This window comes from Lissotriton vulgaris, unplaced genomic scaffold, assembly GCF_964263255.1.
Source record: "Lissotriton vulgaris unplaced genomic scaffold, aLisVul1.2 SCAFFOLD_469, whole genome shotgun sequence".
In the NCBI taxonomy this organism is placed as follows: domain Eukaryota; kingdom Metazoa; phylum Chordata; class Amphibia; order Caudata; family Salamandridae; genus Lissotriton; species Lissotriton vulgaris.
In genome coordinates, this window is record NW_028243818.1 from 338,253 (window position 1) to 355,519 (window position 17,267).

Here is a 17,267-nt window from a genome sequence, read left to right on the forward strand (position 1 = left end):
CTTCTGAGAAAGATACGCACAGCATGTCAGGAGGTGCATCTTGGGAAATCATCTTTGCCAGCAGTTTCCCTTAGACCGCGCCATCACAACATGGAAATATTCCAGGTAAGTGGAGACATATTTCCAGTACCCATACGATCAGTCACCCTGTCATGTTGGGGTTTTCTACCAGCAAATAAGGTCCAACTTTGTTCACTATCTACATGGTTACTTCTCTGTGTATACAAGTCATGCATGTGCCTAATTTTTAAGGGTGGGCATAGTTCGCGTAGCTGCACTCCGCGGAGCTATGCGAAGTTGCACTTGCACTCCGCGAACTACGCGTAGCTCCGCGAACTTGCGTAGTAGCTTGCTCGACCCGTTCGTGAGCTGATTTTTGTCTTCGGGAGCGCGGTGCGCGTGTTTGGGGCGCTGCCTGCATGCTCGGGATGTGTAGCGCGCGAAGTTACCCATGAGGGTTGTCCCCACCGCTCGCGTCCCCTTATTTCCGGTTCCAGGTCACTACTAACGTGTTCGCGAGTTATTCTGTGCCAGATTGCAGTTTCTGCGTGTTCGGCAACTCGATCTTACCGACAAGCATCCTCGCGCGTCCTAATGACGTTATCGCGCATCCAAATGACGTTATCGCGTTCGCACAGTCGTGCGGGATTGTGTGGGAGGGTTTACAAACATCGTGGCACATGCGACCGGGAAAAAGCGAATGCAGGGTAAGGTAAGACATTGCCGCGCACGCGAAAATGCTATTGAGCGCGCGAGAACTATTGCCGCGCACGCGAAAATGCTATTGAACTACGCTACGCAGCAGATTGCGGAGTATTCGACAACTACGCATTCTCCGTGGAGCGCGGAGTTGCCGAAACTCCGCAAACTCCACAAACGGAGCGTAGTTCTTCGCCCAGGGTTACTAATTTTGCACGTATTACAGTGTAGAATTGGAGTTTCATAGGAATTAAGGCTCATCATACCCAGGAATTGGGTTAACTCAAGTGCTTAAACTTCTACACACAGCGGGAAACTCAGTCCAGTCACAAACAGGAATATTGCAGCTGTTCCTAAATTATTACACCAGAGTATATATGAACCCAGCACAGAACATGCAAAGAGCAATGGAACAATGCCTAAACCTACTTTTTTATACCACAGATCTCTGCAGCAGATAAAACCTCACTAGACACAGAGATACAATCAGCAGACAATTCCCAAGCAATCCATGCTCTAGCACGCAATATAGCTCCGGGAATGGACGGTTTCCCCCTAGAACCCTACACCACCTTTTCCTCACTACTGGTTCTCCACCTCACAGAAATGTTTACAGAAGCCTTACAGAAGGGGGAGCTCCCAGGATCCCTCAGGGAGTCAGTTCTGGTGGCGTTTCCAAAACCAAACCGAGACCCAAAGCAGCTAGCCTCCTATAGGCCCATTACTTTGCTGGCGGCTGACTGCAATATATTGGGGAAGATATTAGCAGACCGATATACACAAATCCTACCACCGCTGATCCACCCGGACAAATGCGGGTTCGTCCCGGGAAGGAACACATCCCAAAATTTATTCTGGCTACTCCACATACAAGACAAAACGAGTGCCACATTCCCAAGAGCTGCCTGTCTCATCCTAGACCTAGAGAAGCCATTCGATACTCTCACATGACCATACCTTTTCACGGTCCTACAATGGGTAGGGCTAGGTCCCACTCTATTAGCATACACATGGCTCTTATACACTAAACTTACTTCACAAATACGTATTCAAGGTGTAAAGAGACACAAGACTAGGGTGCCCACTCTCACCCCTACTATTCGCCCTAGCAGTAGAACCACTGGCAATACGCCTTTGCCTGGAGGGGGAAACCTGGGGTATCCCCATAGCGGGCCCCATGCATAGCGTATCAATGTACGCAGATGATTTGTTAATATATGTGCGGTACATTACAGCAGACTTAACCTCTGTATGGGCAACACTAGAAGAATTTGCGGAGGCATCAGGACTCAGAGTGAACTGGGATAACTCCATGATATACCCATTGAGCCCGGGCCTTGCCACCCAGAACGTTAGTATAGGAGAACAAGGCATAGCCTGGAGCAAGAGCGCCCAGCGATACCTAGTGGTCCGATTATATCACTCCCCATTTGACATATTTGAGGGCATTCACCATAAAGCACTGGCAGGGATAAGAGCAGCGGTGGGCTTCTGGAAGACTTTTCCCTTAGCCCCGACAGGACGAGTGGCCTTAGCCAAAATGATAATAGTACTGTGACTATTATATCATTTTGCCAACCTTCCTGTCATCCCACCTCAAGCATTCTTTCCGGACTTGGACTCCCTACGGAGCTCATTGATCTGGGGTACAGGCAGACACAGGGTTTCATTATCCAAGCTGCAGTTACCCACCGACCAGGGAGGGCTGGGGGTGCCATCTTTTGAATCGTACTTCTTAGCAGCACAACTCCAATGGCTTTCCTACCTGACTGCGGATTAGCACATAGGGGAGATCCACACGGAGACTGGCCCTATACCAATACCGGAGATCCGCCGATTGCTCCTACCCGGCACAAAACTGAGGCGAACATACCCATTACAAGTGTCAATAGCCCTCACATGTATGCATGTATGCAGAGGATACATCTCATGTCCGCAGGGATGCCCTCCTAATCCCCATTGTTACCGTTGATAGGATTACCCAGACGAGAGACATATTATACAACAAGCATGCTACAGGTATGAACAGAGCACTCACAGACGGAGATGGAATCCCTATTTGAAGACTGATAATTAAGACCGTTCAATCAGATAATGGAAGAGTTTGACCTTCCCAATGGCAATTCCTTCTTCATAGGCAGATCATAGCAAGCTTCCTCCCATATCATCATAGCAAGTTTCCTCCCATATCATGACCTAACAGAAGTGGAACCCACAACGCATCCGGTCATACACACAATCCTTCATATGGGAGCAGGCTGACACTTAGTTACCTGGTTATACAAATCCATACAAGAACTTATAAAGAAACCACTAAACACACTACGTGAAGCATGGGAGGACAAAATTGGGCGCCCATTGCACGTTAAGGAGTGGGAGAAGGCACTCGGATACCCAAATAAATTGTCCCGCAATGTACAGTTTAAAACAATAACATTTTACATATTACATAGGGCATACCAAACACTGGCGCGTCTTCATCGATATTATCCAAACACGCGGTTCCTATGACCCAGATGCCAATCGTCAGACTTCCAACATTTGTTTTGGAAATGCCCCACAATACATCCATATTGGAACACTATACATGAAACACAGAGGGAAGTCACAGAATTGTCAGAAAGGAATTCCTGGGAGGCCTGGCCACTAGGAGTATTTCGGCGACGGAAACAGCACAAAGTGCAGGTGCGCTTCATGTGACTAGCAATACTAATAGCCAAAAGAAGAATAGCTATGCATTGGGGGGCCCCGACAGGAACTCCAATAGCAGCATAGGTACGAGCAGTGAACAAATGGGGTGCAGCAGAAGAGGAAGCAATAAGAAATGAGGAAGTGAAAGTAATATGCAAACATCACAAATCCATGGAATGGACTTTACTCTTAGATCACTTCAAACAGCACACAAGACGAGATGAATCAAGCACACCATCTCAACCCCCCCCCCCCCCCCCAATTCCATGAACGCAGATCCCGGTCGCAGACAGGAGCATTAATCCCCAAGAAGCCACAAACATGTAATGTCTTGTGACAATTCAACTGTACACAAGCGTGTGAGTTAGACGTGTAGAGAGCGACATAACCGCCCTGAACATATGAAGCCAAGTACAACGATTGGCTGGATGACACATATTTATAGTGCCCCGCCTGAACAAAAGTCCAAGCTCTTACGAAAACCATCCCAGTTAAACCCCCCACTTAATAGTTGAGAACCTATACCAGAAGTTATCAGAGTGGTAATTAAAAGGAAGGAGATACATTTCCATATGCAAACAAGCACATACCAACACGACTATACACATACACACAATTACATGATGAACAATGTAGGTACCAACCCAAGCAACCGATTGTAATTACAAATGATGTATAGAAAAAATGCAAGACATGTATGAAACTAATTTGATTTGTATGTACTAATGTGTGGTACATCAAAAATATAAAAATGCTAATAAAAATATTTGACAAAAAAAAACTCAAGTGCTTAAACTGAGCCTGTGGTTTTCGGTGCTTGGTACCGACACTTAATTTTCAACACGCCACTAACGTCAGTCCACCACATGGTGGGGCTGTCTATCTCATTTTGAAGTGAGCACAACAACAGCATTTAATACTTCAATATATATCACAAATTATTTATACTTGCCACCCGTAACATTATTGTACCTCTGGGTGGCATGTAATAGTCTGAATTGTCTCACCTTTAGATGTGTAATGTTGCCACTGCTTGTTTTACATGGGAGAAAATATCAGTGCAGAAAAATGTTCCATGATATGAAGTGTGAAATGTGTTACATCAATACAGACAAACAAAAACTCACAAAACTTTTTTTTTCCTTTCATTTCTTGCATCCATACAGATCACCACCCATCAAAAGAGGACCATTTGAAATGCCATCACCTAGCAGGGCAGACCCTGGGATCTGTGGGTGGTGCAGCATACATTGTCAGAAGAGGTGGGAGGATCTACGATGCTGGACCAAGAAATCACCAGAAGTACAGCTCAGCAGTCCTCCCAACGTGAGAAGTGAGTGCGCGGCACCATGATCCTCCTAATGACCCACATACTTGTAATAGCATGTCCAGAACTTGACGGTCAATTGAGAGCCCAACAGCAACATCAAAGGGTAAGTTCTAGTTTGAGTTTAGCATGTTAACTAACTATTTTTTTTACAGCAACTAATGTTGGCATCAACATTAAAGCTGACACATGTTCAACACACAAGAATAGTTCTTGAAGGTGCAGGTTTGCACATGGTGTATGATGATGTGTTTTACATATGAATTTGTGGAAAAGTCTACCATCTGATTTCTGTTCACTATGCAAGGTCCGGTTCCAGCAGACACATGCCTGCCCAAACAACAAATATACATCACGTTGTTTGATGTTATAAGGGACAGTTGTACCAAACAGGCCACTAGTTTTTATTGTGTCAGGTGTGATGCTTCTTTACTATTGTGAATGGTGTAAGATTAGCCCTATTGAAGGTGACATAGCATAAAATTCAGGTATGATACAGTGAATGTTCCAAATGTTACATTGGTAAGTTGGTTTTATATACAAGCAAGAGTGAGCAAGTGAGCCAAAATGACTAGTAACATCAGATTAGATGGCTACATTTTATATTCAAAGCATACCCCAAATAACTTTTGATTAGAGAATTCTATTTCATTCATGTTAAAAGTGACAGATTTGCATGATGTCCTACTTCTTCACAAATGTGCATTTAAGCTAATCTGTTATTTGGAAAATAATTGTAATAGGCATTCAAGTTTGGGAAAAAGACAGACAGGAATGTGTACACATCGGTGACAGAGTAGCTCATATCCAGAACCATTTTTCAATGTCCTTTGTTATGTTCAGATGATAAATCAATGACGGAGAAAATGAGATACTTAAAGAGACTTTTGCGGATGGAAGATTCCATCACATATATGTTAGAGTATCCCATGTGTAAAACTCAAAATCAGGAATAAATCCCGTCTCATTAGGAAAATGCAGAAATGTATCATTGTGTAGTATATTGCATATTGTGATTTGCATGTGAATCGTTGATGTAAAAACTTATATATGAATCTGTGTATGTAATATTTACAGTGATGTTGTACCAATATTTGTCTAAATTGAAAGGCAGCATATCTTGTACAACATTTTCACAATAGTAAAAAAAACTTGAAATAACTTGAGATATTTAGGAGTCAAATGTGAAAATGTTTTTGCTCTATACTAAAGTGGATTAGAAATGTATCAAGTCCTATATATTTACATATGCTGTAGAACTCATTTGTCAATCCACTACAAACATATTTATTTTTCTTCTATAGCATAGGTATATACATAGGCGTCGATTCCGATCCGGTAAAATGCGCTCCGAATCGTCGTACGGAGCAATTTTCCCCATACGAATCGTACCCGTACACGTCCCCGTACGTACGACGAAGTACGATCCGTACCAGGAGCCAAAGACCGTACGAGTCGTACAGGACTCCGTACGACTAAAATATCCGTACGAGTCTCACTCGGAACCCGCTGTACGTGACATCGCTACGGTTCGCGGCTGGTTTTTATGACCCAGCAAGTACGATTCGTGTCGGGTATGCAACGTACGACCCTTTTTTTTACGGGAGCTGGAAACAGCCGTAAACGCATAGTTCGCACCGAAACAAGTACAGAACGCCCCCCCCGGGGACGCCGCGTACCCCCCATGATCGCCGGGGTACGCGCCGTACCCCTGCGATCATGTGGGGTACGCGCCGTACACCCAGCGTACACGGGGTACGCACCGTACCCCATGTACGGTGGGTGTACGGTGCGCACCCCGTGTACGCTGGGTGTATGGCGCGTACCCCACATGATCGCAGGGGTACGGCGCGTACCCCGGCGATCATGGGGGGTACGCGGCGTACGGTGTGTAGGTGATTGAGCGCTTTTCCGTACGAATCGCCCTTACCTGACGCGGACCGTACGAATAGCGTCCTGATCACCCGGTCCGGATCGTACTCGCCGGGTCGTACGGTGTGTTTACGAGTCGTACGGAAACGGCTACGAATACGATTCGTACGGGGGATTTTTTTTACCGGATCGGAATCGAGCCCATGGTGTGTGATACATTAATAAGCTATGTCATCAGTACTTTCAGTTTATAAAAATATTGGTACAACATTGCAGTATTTTTTGACCCACTTTGATTTATATTTTACGTTTTGTGAATGAACATAATGCAGCTTTTTTGGTCTTGTACACACACTGTACTAAGGTATATTTTAATGTTATCCCTTTTGGTGACATAAGTTCAATATTCTAACCAACAAAACCAAACAATTCAGAGGTGCTAAACATTTCCTGAAGAGAATTAAAAATGGATAAACAACAAGATCATAATTTATGATAAAGGATATAGGAGCTATCATGAGAAATTACAAAACTGTGACCAAGGGCCAGATGTAGGTAATTCATATTTACCGACTCTTAAATACCGAATTTTACCGATTTGGTATTTAAGAGTCGGTAAATATGAAGGGGGGAGATGTAGGTATTACAGATTCTGTAAATACCGAATCGTTAAGATTCGGTATTTACCGAATCTGTAAATATCGAATCGGTATTGCCCATTGATTCCTATGGGCCTTAAAGCCCATAGGAATCAATGGGCAATACCGATTCTGTAATTACAGAATCGGTAAATAACGAATTTTGCAAGGGTGCAGGGGGTGTCACTTTGACACCCTCTGGCACCCCAAAAATAGGCATGTGCCCAATGTGGCACACAGACATGCCCTAAGGGCATGTCTGTCTGTCACATGGCTAGGTGTGCATGCACACATGTGCATGCACACCTGAATTCGGTATTTTAACACCCAATTGGATTCGGTGGTAAAATACCGAATTTGTAGGGCCTTTGGGACTCAGAAGAGTCCCACCTACATCTGGGAATTACCGAATCGGTAAAAATACAGATTCGGTATTTTACAGATTCTGTAAATTTACAGATTCGGTAAATTTACAGAATCTGTAAAATCTGGCCCCCTACATCTCAAGATGCCAAATACCGGTCGGAAACGGCCGAATTCGGCCGTTTCCGACCAGTATTTGCCACCTACATCGGGCCCCAAATTGTTTCTGAAGATGGTACCTACATGCATGAAATATTGATAAAGAACCACAGTTTGAGAGCCTCTAAGCAGGTAAAATCTGAAAACTTGGAAAATGTTTTGAAATCACAGGTCATGATCAGTTCAATTTACACGGATGCAATAAAAGTATTGTATATGTCTTTTCAGCATCATCAGGAGCAGGAGAATTTAGTCACGTAGGTGGGAATCAGCTGGCCACTGTGTTTCGACTGGTGAGACCACCAACACCGATGGACACAGTGGCATGGAAGGTAAGGAGACTGGCATGGAGGCCACCCACTTCACATCATCTTTGGAGGGCTCAACTAGCAACCAGTCCCTAGTGGTGGCGGACCCTACAGCAACTGTTCCACCTGCATCCTTGTCTATCACAAAGAGAGCCAGCTCCACTCTCCATCCTGCTCCCCCTCCAATTGGCCAAAGCCACCCCCCTAAAAGTGCTGGGGTCTTTTTTGCTGCAGGCACCTCAGCCCCTGCTCCTGTCCTCCTGGGTGCACTGACTGAGGAGGCTATAAACCTCCCATCACTCTTAGCAACTGTTCCAAACCCACGGACCATGCCTGCAACCTATGCATGATACTCGACTCCTCCCTCACCATGAACCGGCAGGTCAACCCTGTATCTTCAACGTGCTTCAATACACTCTGCATCCTCCGGAAGACCTTCAAATGGATTCCCACGAATTCAGAAAGACCATCACCCACGGACTCATCCCCAGCAGACTGGACTACAGGAATGGCCTCTATGCTGGAATCATAAATCTATACTCCTTAAACCCCAGGCCATCAAGAGCGACGCAGCCAGACTTGTCCTCAGCATCCCATGACAAGTCCACATCACCCAGCACCTACGAGACCTCCACTGGCTCCTTGTCAAAAAGAGAGTGACCTTCAAGCTGCTCACGCCCGTCTACAAATCCCTCCACAACATCGGATCCCTATACCTCAACGAAAGAATCTCCTTCTACGCACCCAAGAGAAACCTCTACTCTTCCGACCTTGCCCTGGTCAAAATCCCACGCATCCGCAAAGCCAGAGCAGGAGGAAGAGCCTGCTCCTACATCACGGCCAAGACCTGGAACAAACTCCCCCTCAACATCAGATGAACCCCAGGAAGCTTGTACCAAATTTTGAAATACAATGCAATCATGTAGGTGTGTTTCTTTAAATTTCTTAAACGTCAACATTACTCATATATGCAACACAGATTGGTATTCTATTCCTAGTGAGGGAGACTTAAAAAATGCACGAGTACATAGCTATTGTAAACAGACAACTCAAAAGGTAACAGGTAAAAGTGGAGTTTGCCTTGGATTCCGACCACAACAGAGTTGATTTTCATCATTCTCAAGCAGCAGCAGCAGAGGCAGGACTTGGAAGATTGTGTCAATGACGGAAAAGGAAGTGTAAAAATGAGCAAAAATGTGTTTCTGCCTTAAATCCTTTCTATTCCACCAACTCTGGTGTGGAGGTTTTTGCCGCCACAGTCACGTTGGCTGGAAGGCACATCGGGATTGGCCCGGTGGGTAAATTGGCTCTCTGCTCTTCGACCGTCACTTTTGCCTATAATGCCATTGGTGCGGTTGAACATACCTGGTGGAGCCGTTGGCCCTCCAACAGTTTTTTGTCCATTGATCGGCCAGCATCTAAATAGAGCAGGTGGATCGCCTAGTAAGCGGATCGGGAATCCAATGGAGAAGCCTTATTGCTTGCAGCCACAGCTACTCAGGGTTGAGCTAAGGTTACGTAAACGAGACTGACTGGATCCTAGAAGGTGTTTGCGACTGTACTCCATGGTAAGCCACCAACTCCATATCATATAGTGCACCCAAATCCTCACAATGTGTTCTCCAATGGCCTTAATAACCTTCTTTACTGTGTGTCCTGAGTGATGGTATAGAAATTTAAACCTCTAGATACGATAGGCAGATTTGAGGTTCATCATGCATGCCCATTAACTTCAGGTTGTCAGGAGAACTCACTATAATGTGATGACACTCAAATGACACTTCAGAACACACTAACAACATGTTTATCTCTAATAATGAATTAAATCTGAACCTAGGGCCAATACATAATATGCAATGGGTTTACAAAACCATATCATAAAATAAGCTGGTTTAGCACAATACAAATTCTGCACACTTTAAGAATCTTCCAGTAGGTGAACAGCTGGAAGAGTTGTATTCCGCCCAAAGCCCAATGATGCACTTAAGTCACCAGAAAAAAATGATAAAAGACCTTCAGTTGTGCATTCAGAACTGGTGGTTGATGAAGCAATTTAGATAGCACAGAGCATATTAAACTAACACAGCTAAAATCATCATGCTGCAGCACAGAGCTGGCTCCTCGTTTCTTGGGACTGTACTTCTATAGCAAGTGGTGTCCTTTCATAATGTTACAGCCATTTATATTTCAAAGGCGTTTAGATTATGATTTTTAGTGTAGATACATTTCCTAGGCACTTTACTATCTTTCACAGATGTAATATTATTTATTAGAATTTCAGTCCAAGCTTGAAAATTTAGCAAAGCAATATCCTCTTCATGTCAAGAAAGCCACTGAGGTGGGGAAACTTTCTATAGTTGATACTTTTTCAATATATGATGTAGTGGGTATGAGCAAGAATTAGTTAACTAGCGTTGACATAAACTCATGTTCTGGTACAGTTTCTTTTAATTGTGATAAAGAAGCCAAAAAAAATCCCTCTTGTGATGCCCTAAGGCTTTATCAAGCTTATGGATTTTGACTCTGGAACTTTTATTGGCCTTCTTGCTCTAGATTGAAATGGAATATATCATCAAGTTTACTTTAACTTCATTATAGGCTGAGAATGCTCCTGTAGCATGTGAAACAGCTCAATTGTCTACTGATTCCATTTCATCTATTGACTTTGTAGACTTCAACACTGAAAATACACTTGAAGGGTGGGAGGTAATACCTCTTTTTGAGCAGGATCTTCGTTGTATTCAAGCCTGAGAATTTTCATTACAGCATCACAGTTACATGCTCAGCGTTGTCATGGCTGCCTATGTAAATGCAATCCTGTTTACCTCACATCACCCTGACTTCAGCCTGGGATATAAGTCACCTTGAACAATACCAGAATCCAGAAGAAGATGGAAACGGATGGATTGTCCATAGCCCAGAGCAGCTTATACCAGTCACATCAATGGACACAGTGGCGGCCGGCACAGGTAAATGCGGCGGGCGGTGGCAGTGGGGCGGGGCAGGGAAGTCGACAGACGATGGAATAGGTATAATTAAATAAATAAATAACACCTATTTCATCATCTGTCGGCTTCCTCCGCCGTGCCCTGCCCGGCCCCACCTCGCTTAACTGTGCCAGCCACCTCTTCATAGAAGAGTACAGGAATACAGCCAATTACTATGCTAAATCTTAAAGCCACACTAATGAGACTAATCTAGACTTATTACCAAGATGGAACACATCCTATATTGTTTTAAGGTGTCTGCCTCAGTTTACGAGTCTTGTCAATATATATGTATTCCAGCATCATATAAGCAACATAGCTAACTGTTACACGTAAGCTGCTGTTAACAACAATGTCCTCCTATCTCCAGAGGACGTTTTTCAGAAAAACTGCAGAAAAATTCCCATCATAATTTCCTTGGCAGGACAAACTCAGTAGCGGGCGTATTGAATTGGGGCCCTATTCTTTTCATAGAACCCATGCCAGGAAATTCTTTGTAGTAAACAGTATATGCATAATACACTTTTTCCAGATTTCTCAACAGTGGTTAACTGGAACACCATGGAAGGAATGTTATGATTTTAGCTTCTGTGAACTATTTCTAAGATATCCATATTATGTTATTTCATAAGCTGAGGGCACTATAACTTCCATAATGTATTGCTTTACTATTGGAGTGCCTGAAACCTGCATTCTGTACCCACAAGTGACCCTTTCCCTTTTGCTAATGTTGACCAAAACATTTTTTAAGAATAGTCTATGCTTAAAAAATAGCTGCCTATGCTTAAAAATGTTTTACTTACACGTTCATGTTCTTTTAACTGCATTCCACTTTCCTTCAAGGAAATTGGTGATGTTAAAAAAATAATTGCTTTATTTAAAAGCAGTCAGCGACCTGGTGATCTGCTGGCCTCCGCAGGCCACCATCACTGTGATGTCTGCTATTCGAAGAGGGTTGCAACGTTTGACCTACCTCATTAAAATTCATGAGGTAGGTTGAATTGTGACCCACTAGGAATTGGTAATTTGCAAACCAACCTATTATTACATAGGTGGATTCACAAATTACTGCAATGATTTCAAAAATACTGGTTGAAAATAGTGACCAGTCTTTTCAAAACCACTTCACACATTTAGCCCTAAATGTTTTGTGCAAAATTTGCTGGAATGACAGTAAAATATTATCGATTAAAAACAACACAAAAACTGAATCATGCTCACATATTCTTTACATAAAAACATGGAGCCATGGTGTGGTACAATAATTTCGAGTTTTAAATGTCAACTGTAAGATATCACTGCATGAAGGACCGGACTGGCCGTAGCGAGCATCGGGCACTTGCCCGGAGGCTGGAAGGGTGGAGGCCAAATCTGGAACAGTGGTGGGCGGTTTTGCAGCTATGCTGCAATATCAGACCCAGTGGCAAAAGCAGCGATGCTGGTGGCCGGTTTTGTTAAGCAGCAGTGCTTCATGCTTGACTCCCCTCACCCCGGGTGGGGGACGGTCCGACAAATTTGCCAGGGCTGCTTTGGGCTGCCAGTCCGGCCCTGTCTGCATGGCATTGTCCTGAGAAACAGAGGTGGTGTTCCAACAGTGAATCTGCACTCTCCTATTTATTCATACCGTGAATATACTGTGCAATTTGATATCAGCTCGTCTATATTGTTGCAGGTTAAAATTATTGTATTCCATAATGTGACAAACCACTAATCGTATGCTTTCATGATGCCTATCTGAAAACAAATGGTAGTTTGGCACCATTGCAAACAGGGCCAGCCTTAGGGTGGTGCGAATAGGACAGCCACACTTAACACTGAATTCATTGGGAGCTGTGTGTAGAAATAACTTCTAGGCTTAAAAGCACCTTCTGCAGAGTTCCTTCTGTGTACAGCAGTTTTTAGGCAACAATAAAAATGTCAAGATAACTCTGGTGATTAACCCCTTCGATGCTATTGACGGAACGGTTCATCATGAGCGTCGGTTGGCCTGTGCTCATAACGGAACCGTTCCGTCATGAGCCCGTTGGCTCATTAGAATGTTCAGCACAGCGCAGGAATCTGCGCCGCACTGATGTGGTTAATGTTCCTGCTAGAGAGAGATGACGTTTTTTCTGTTGACAGTTTTGACTCGCCAGAAAGTAGTACAGAAGGTTTATATGCCTGCTGCAAAGAACGTGTACCGTGCACAGAACTTAATTTTATGTGGATATCTCAGTGGGTTAGCTGCTTTAGTTACAGAGATCCTTTTGTTACTTGCAGTTTATAAATTACAATCCTACTATAGCACAGGGACCAATAAACTTTCATCAAAGAGCTGCATGCAAACTGTGTGGTATAGGTTAGAACGTTATATTTTCCCCACAGTCTTTCATTATCTTAATGTTGCTATAAAAGGGTTTGTTTGGGTAGAAATACATTGTTCTTATTAAACTCAACCCTAACCGCTGTTGTACATTTTACAACATGAGTATGTGTTTCTTAGGGCCATGCGCTCCTAAAAGGGGAACATCCTTTACCACGCGGATTTTACTCCGCAGTACCTTTTCAACGCGTCTTTTACAACGCAAGTCGTAACCACGACTTGCGCTGGAGGGCGCTACAAGACAAGGAATAATTTAATTTACTATCCAACACCTTCCCTACTGTATGTAGGCTGGTGTTGGAATAGTAAATTAAAAAATTCCTAAGTCCGCACCCCTCCAACGCAAGTCGTGGTAACGACTTGCGTTGTAAAAAACACGTTGTAAAGGAACGCGTGGTAAAACCATGCGTGGTAACGTCGTACATCCCTCCTAAAATATACTGCCTCCCAGTATGGATGACATTATTCCAAAACTTTGTATTCCTCATTGTTGTATGTAACATTTCCTACAGACAGATGTACACATGTATGATTCATTCTCTCTCTATAAGGTGTGTGATGTAAACTGCTATGACACCCTACTCTAGTATGAGTAACACTATAAAACAAATGAAATGCATGGGGAGAGGGGTTACGGAGAGGTTAGGGGCACTGCTGGAGAGTAGCAGTGAGGGAATCTGAGGAGAGGAACGCCATTGGTGGGAGGTGGGCAGGGCAAAGCTGGTCTTGTTTGCAAATGTTTCACAACGCTCACTGATTCTTCTTTGCCTAGGGCATTTAAAGGTGTTTACTGATTATCACCTGAGCAGGAGAGTTCTCAGCCTTCATCCGTTGATACAAATTTGGAGTCGGTGGTTGAGAGAGCAGTCCCATGTACTTAAGATATTGCTGTAGAGATCTGGCAAAATTCACATCTTTCTCGAGTTCGTAATTCCTTTCACCGTCACTGTTCTGCTTCGACATCCTGCACATTAATAGGGGCGAAAAAGGAAGAAAAGAGATGTCTGTGAATTAAGCAATAAAGTAATGTCAATTCATTGCGGCAAATAAATGTTTTTAATATAGACCTTTCCTCACTGAGGCATTCAACTACAAGAGCAGCACATCGGGATGAAGGCGCAAACATCTGGGAAGAGGAATGGAAGCTATTAGATGTTAGAAGATGAAATCAGAAATATTTTTCATTTTCATGTCATATCTTAATTTCAGTAATACTTCAGTCCAAAGGCATTTTTTAATCACTCATTTTGCTTAGAAATATATTACAATCATCTGTCCTCTTATTTTAGGGAACTGCAAAACGTGTTATATATCAAAAGTTAACATTTTTCCATGTATCTGAGCAGTGCTTCCACAAGTACAGACTAGTCACTATATATGGAATAAACTGACTCCGTCATATAGTGTAAGGATACTGCAAGTCACGGAGGAGTTCTGTGAACATATAGAGGAATGAAGATAAAGGCCAAGTACCTTTACAAGGTCATGGAACTACAGGATGACTTAGAATATCCTTATAATGTACTGCTGGGGTAGTTTATTCCTGGTCATACATGATCACACCAGGACTCCTTTCACAAAACACTTAAATACTTCTTGTAATGCTCTTTCAGGGGAAAGAGAGATGATGTTCGCACCACAAAGGAACATTTTTGAATCTCTATTGCAAAATTAACCACACCAAAGAGAAATGTGATATTTGTTTCAAACAGTTATTAGAATTAATTTAATATAAATCTGATTTTTTTAAACGCTGTAGCTCAGAATGTGAAGAAACATGCAGAGAGATTCTCTCTTGCCTATAATTAACTAAAGAATGCAAAATATAAGCAAGCTGCCATTAGAAAAAGAGAGCAGAGGAAGGAGAAGCTATGTTTTGTGTTGTTTTTAGGTCTTGTGAAGACAATGCATACGCTGTCTCTATAAGACATGTTGTTCACTGTTAATGGGCTTGGACGCCAACCAATATTTACCATTGATTGGCATCAAAGCCACTCTCAATTGCTTGCTTCCTGCTCATCGGCTGTGCGTCAGCACTTCTTTCTTCCTGCATATGACCCTCCCGTAGAGCATGGCCCAAGTACTTGTGTCCTTACGCTGCTCACACGTTTTAAGGCTATTTTTTTCTTTTTGTGGAGCCACTCTACAAAGAGCATTTCCATAGCTGGTTTTGTCGTCTGCTCCATCCCGTTGTTTGTTTTTGTTGAGACACTTTACAAAGTGCATCTTTCATAGCTGACTTTGTGTTTGTTCCCCCTCCCTCTCATAGCCATGTCCCCACCCAGCACAATAGATGAGCCGGGAGGCCGGATTCCTTTGTCCTGTCCTCTTACTTTTGTTGTTGTTGCAGCTTTTTTATAGCCGAACTTGACTCAAAGGTGTTGAGGTGCTTTACACAAGGACACATTCATGTTGTGTAGGCACAGGAAGTCTAAGAGATTTGCCCAGAATCAAAGGATGTTGACACAGCTCCAAAAGTTAGTGGCTCTGGCCATTACGCTATATCCTCTACCCTAGCTTGTTTGCAGATATCAGACTGCAGATCTTGCTTCCATGTTTGAATCTCCAAAGTTAGAGCTTCCCAGTGCACATGCTGACATTATTTGTTTTTCACTGGCAAGCTGGGCCTTAGGGTACTTTAAACAGGAAAACAAGATGACATATTTCTCCGTAAAACAATAGACATATGACATCTGCCTTAAAGTTTTTTGTTTGTTTTAAAAAAAAAATTTAAACAAAGCTTGGCATTACAATTATTCAAAGTACAATAATGTGCAGTCGCCATGGGAGTGTCACGGAAATTGTTCACATTTAACACGGTGGGAAAGTTTTATGGAGAAATATGATAACAAATAAATACATGACATGTTCAATTTAGTTGTATACTATTAAGATTTTTGTATGGAACCAAATGAAAAATATTTTCAAAAGCAACATACCAGCTCTAGTGCCGCAAAAGTCACAAATACCTACTTTAATGCATTGATTTTGGCGAAACATAAAAGAGTAAATTGTTTGCTAACTTCATGTTGTGTTGGCATGGGAAGAGAAAGTGATTTGCCCAGAGTCACAGGATGTTGAGCCAATGCTGAGACTCAAACAAGGTTCCCCAGTTCCAAAGTCAGCAGTTTTGGCCATTATGCCACATCCGCTCCTCTGGCTTGCTTGCGGATATCAGATGGCAGATAAACATGTTTACATTGGTGACTGTATTTACTTTGGCACTGGAAATCTTGCATTTGAATCCATCCCCTTCTGCCCTTTCCCTCTTTTTATTCTCCTAACCACCACCCCATCCTTGTCCACACCACATAATTCCTCTCCATGCCAGACATTGCCACTGGACAAAATTCAACCCAACTTCATGCCATATTATTCCATTCCACATAATTCAACCTGACCAAATTCATCACAATGCCACACAATTAGGTGTCACACAGTTCCACAACACACAAATCCACACTGCATAATTCAACTACAAACAACACATTTCAAAAATTCGCAATTGCACCCTACACAGTTCAGCTGCACACAATTCCACTTCACATCATTCCACTCCATGCCACATAATTACAATCCAACAATACAACTGCACATATTTCCACTCCGCTCAATGCCACACAATTCCTTTTTGCATAAAACTGCTCCACACAACATAGTTCCACTCAACTCCATTCCACATGATTACACTCCATGCAACACAATTCAACTCCAGATAATTTCACTACACATGATTCCACTCAATGCTACTTAATTACATTCCACTCCACATAATTACACTCCATAAATATACACTCCGCTCCAAAACACATAATTACACTCCACAAAATTCAACTCTACACCATGCCACATAATTCAACG

The 17,267-nt window shown here is 43.0% G+C and overlaps 1 protein-coding gene across 1 annotated transcript in view; it reads right to left on the reverse strand.

Annotated features, from left to right (window-relative positions):
* Window positions 1–17,267, reverse strand: part of LOC147668224 (receptor-type tyrosine-protein phosphatase N2-like) — a 945,343-nt gene that overhangs the window by 246,900 nt on the left and 681,176 nt on the right. Inside the window, exon 6 of the mRNA XM_086948690.1 lies at window positions 14,208–14,370. Within this exon, the coding sequence (XP_086804816.1) occupies window positions 14,208–14,370 (163 nt within the window). The remainder of the gene's footprint in view (window positions 1–14,207; window positions 14,371–17,267) is intronic.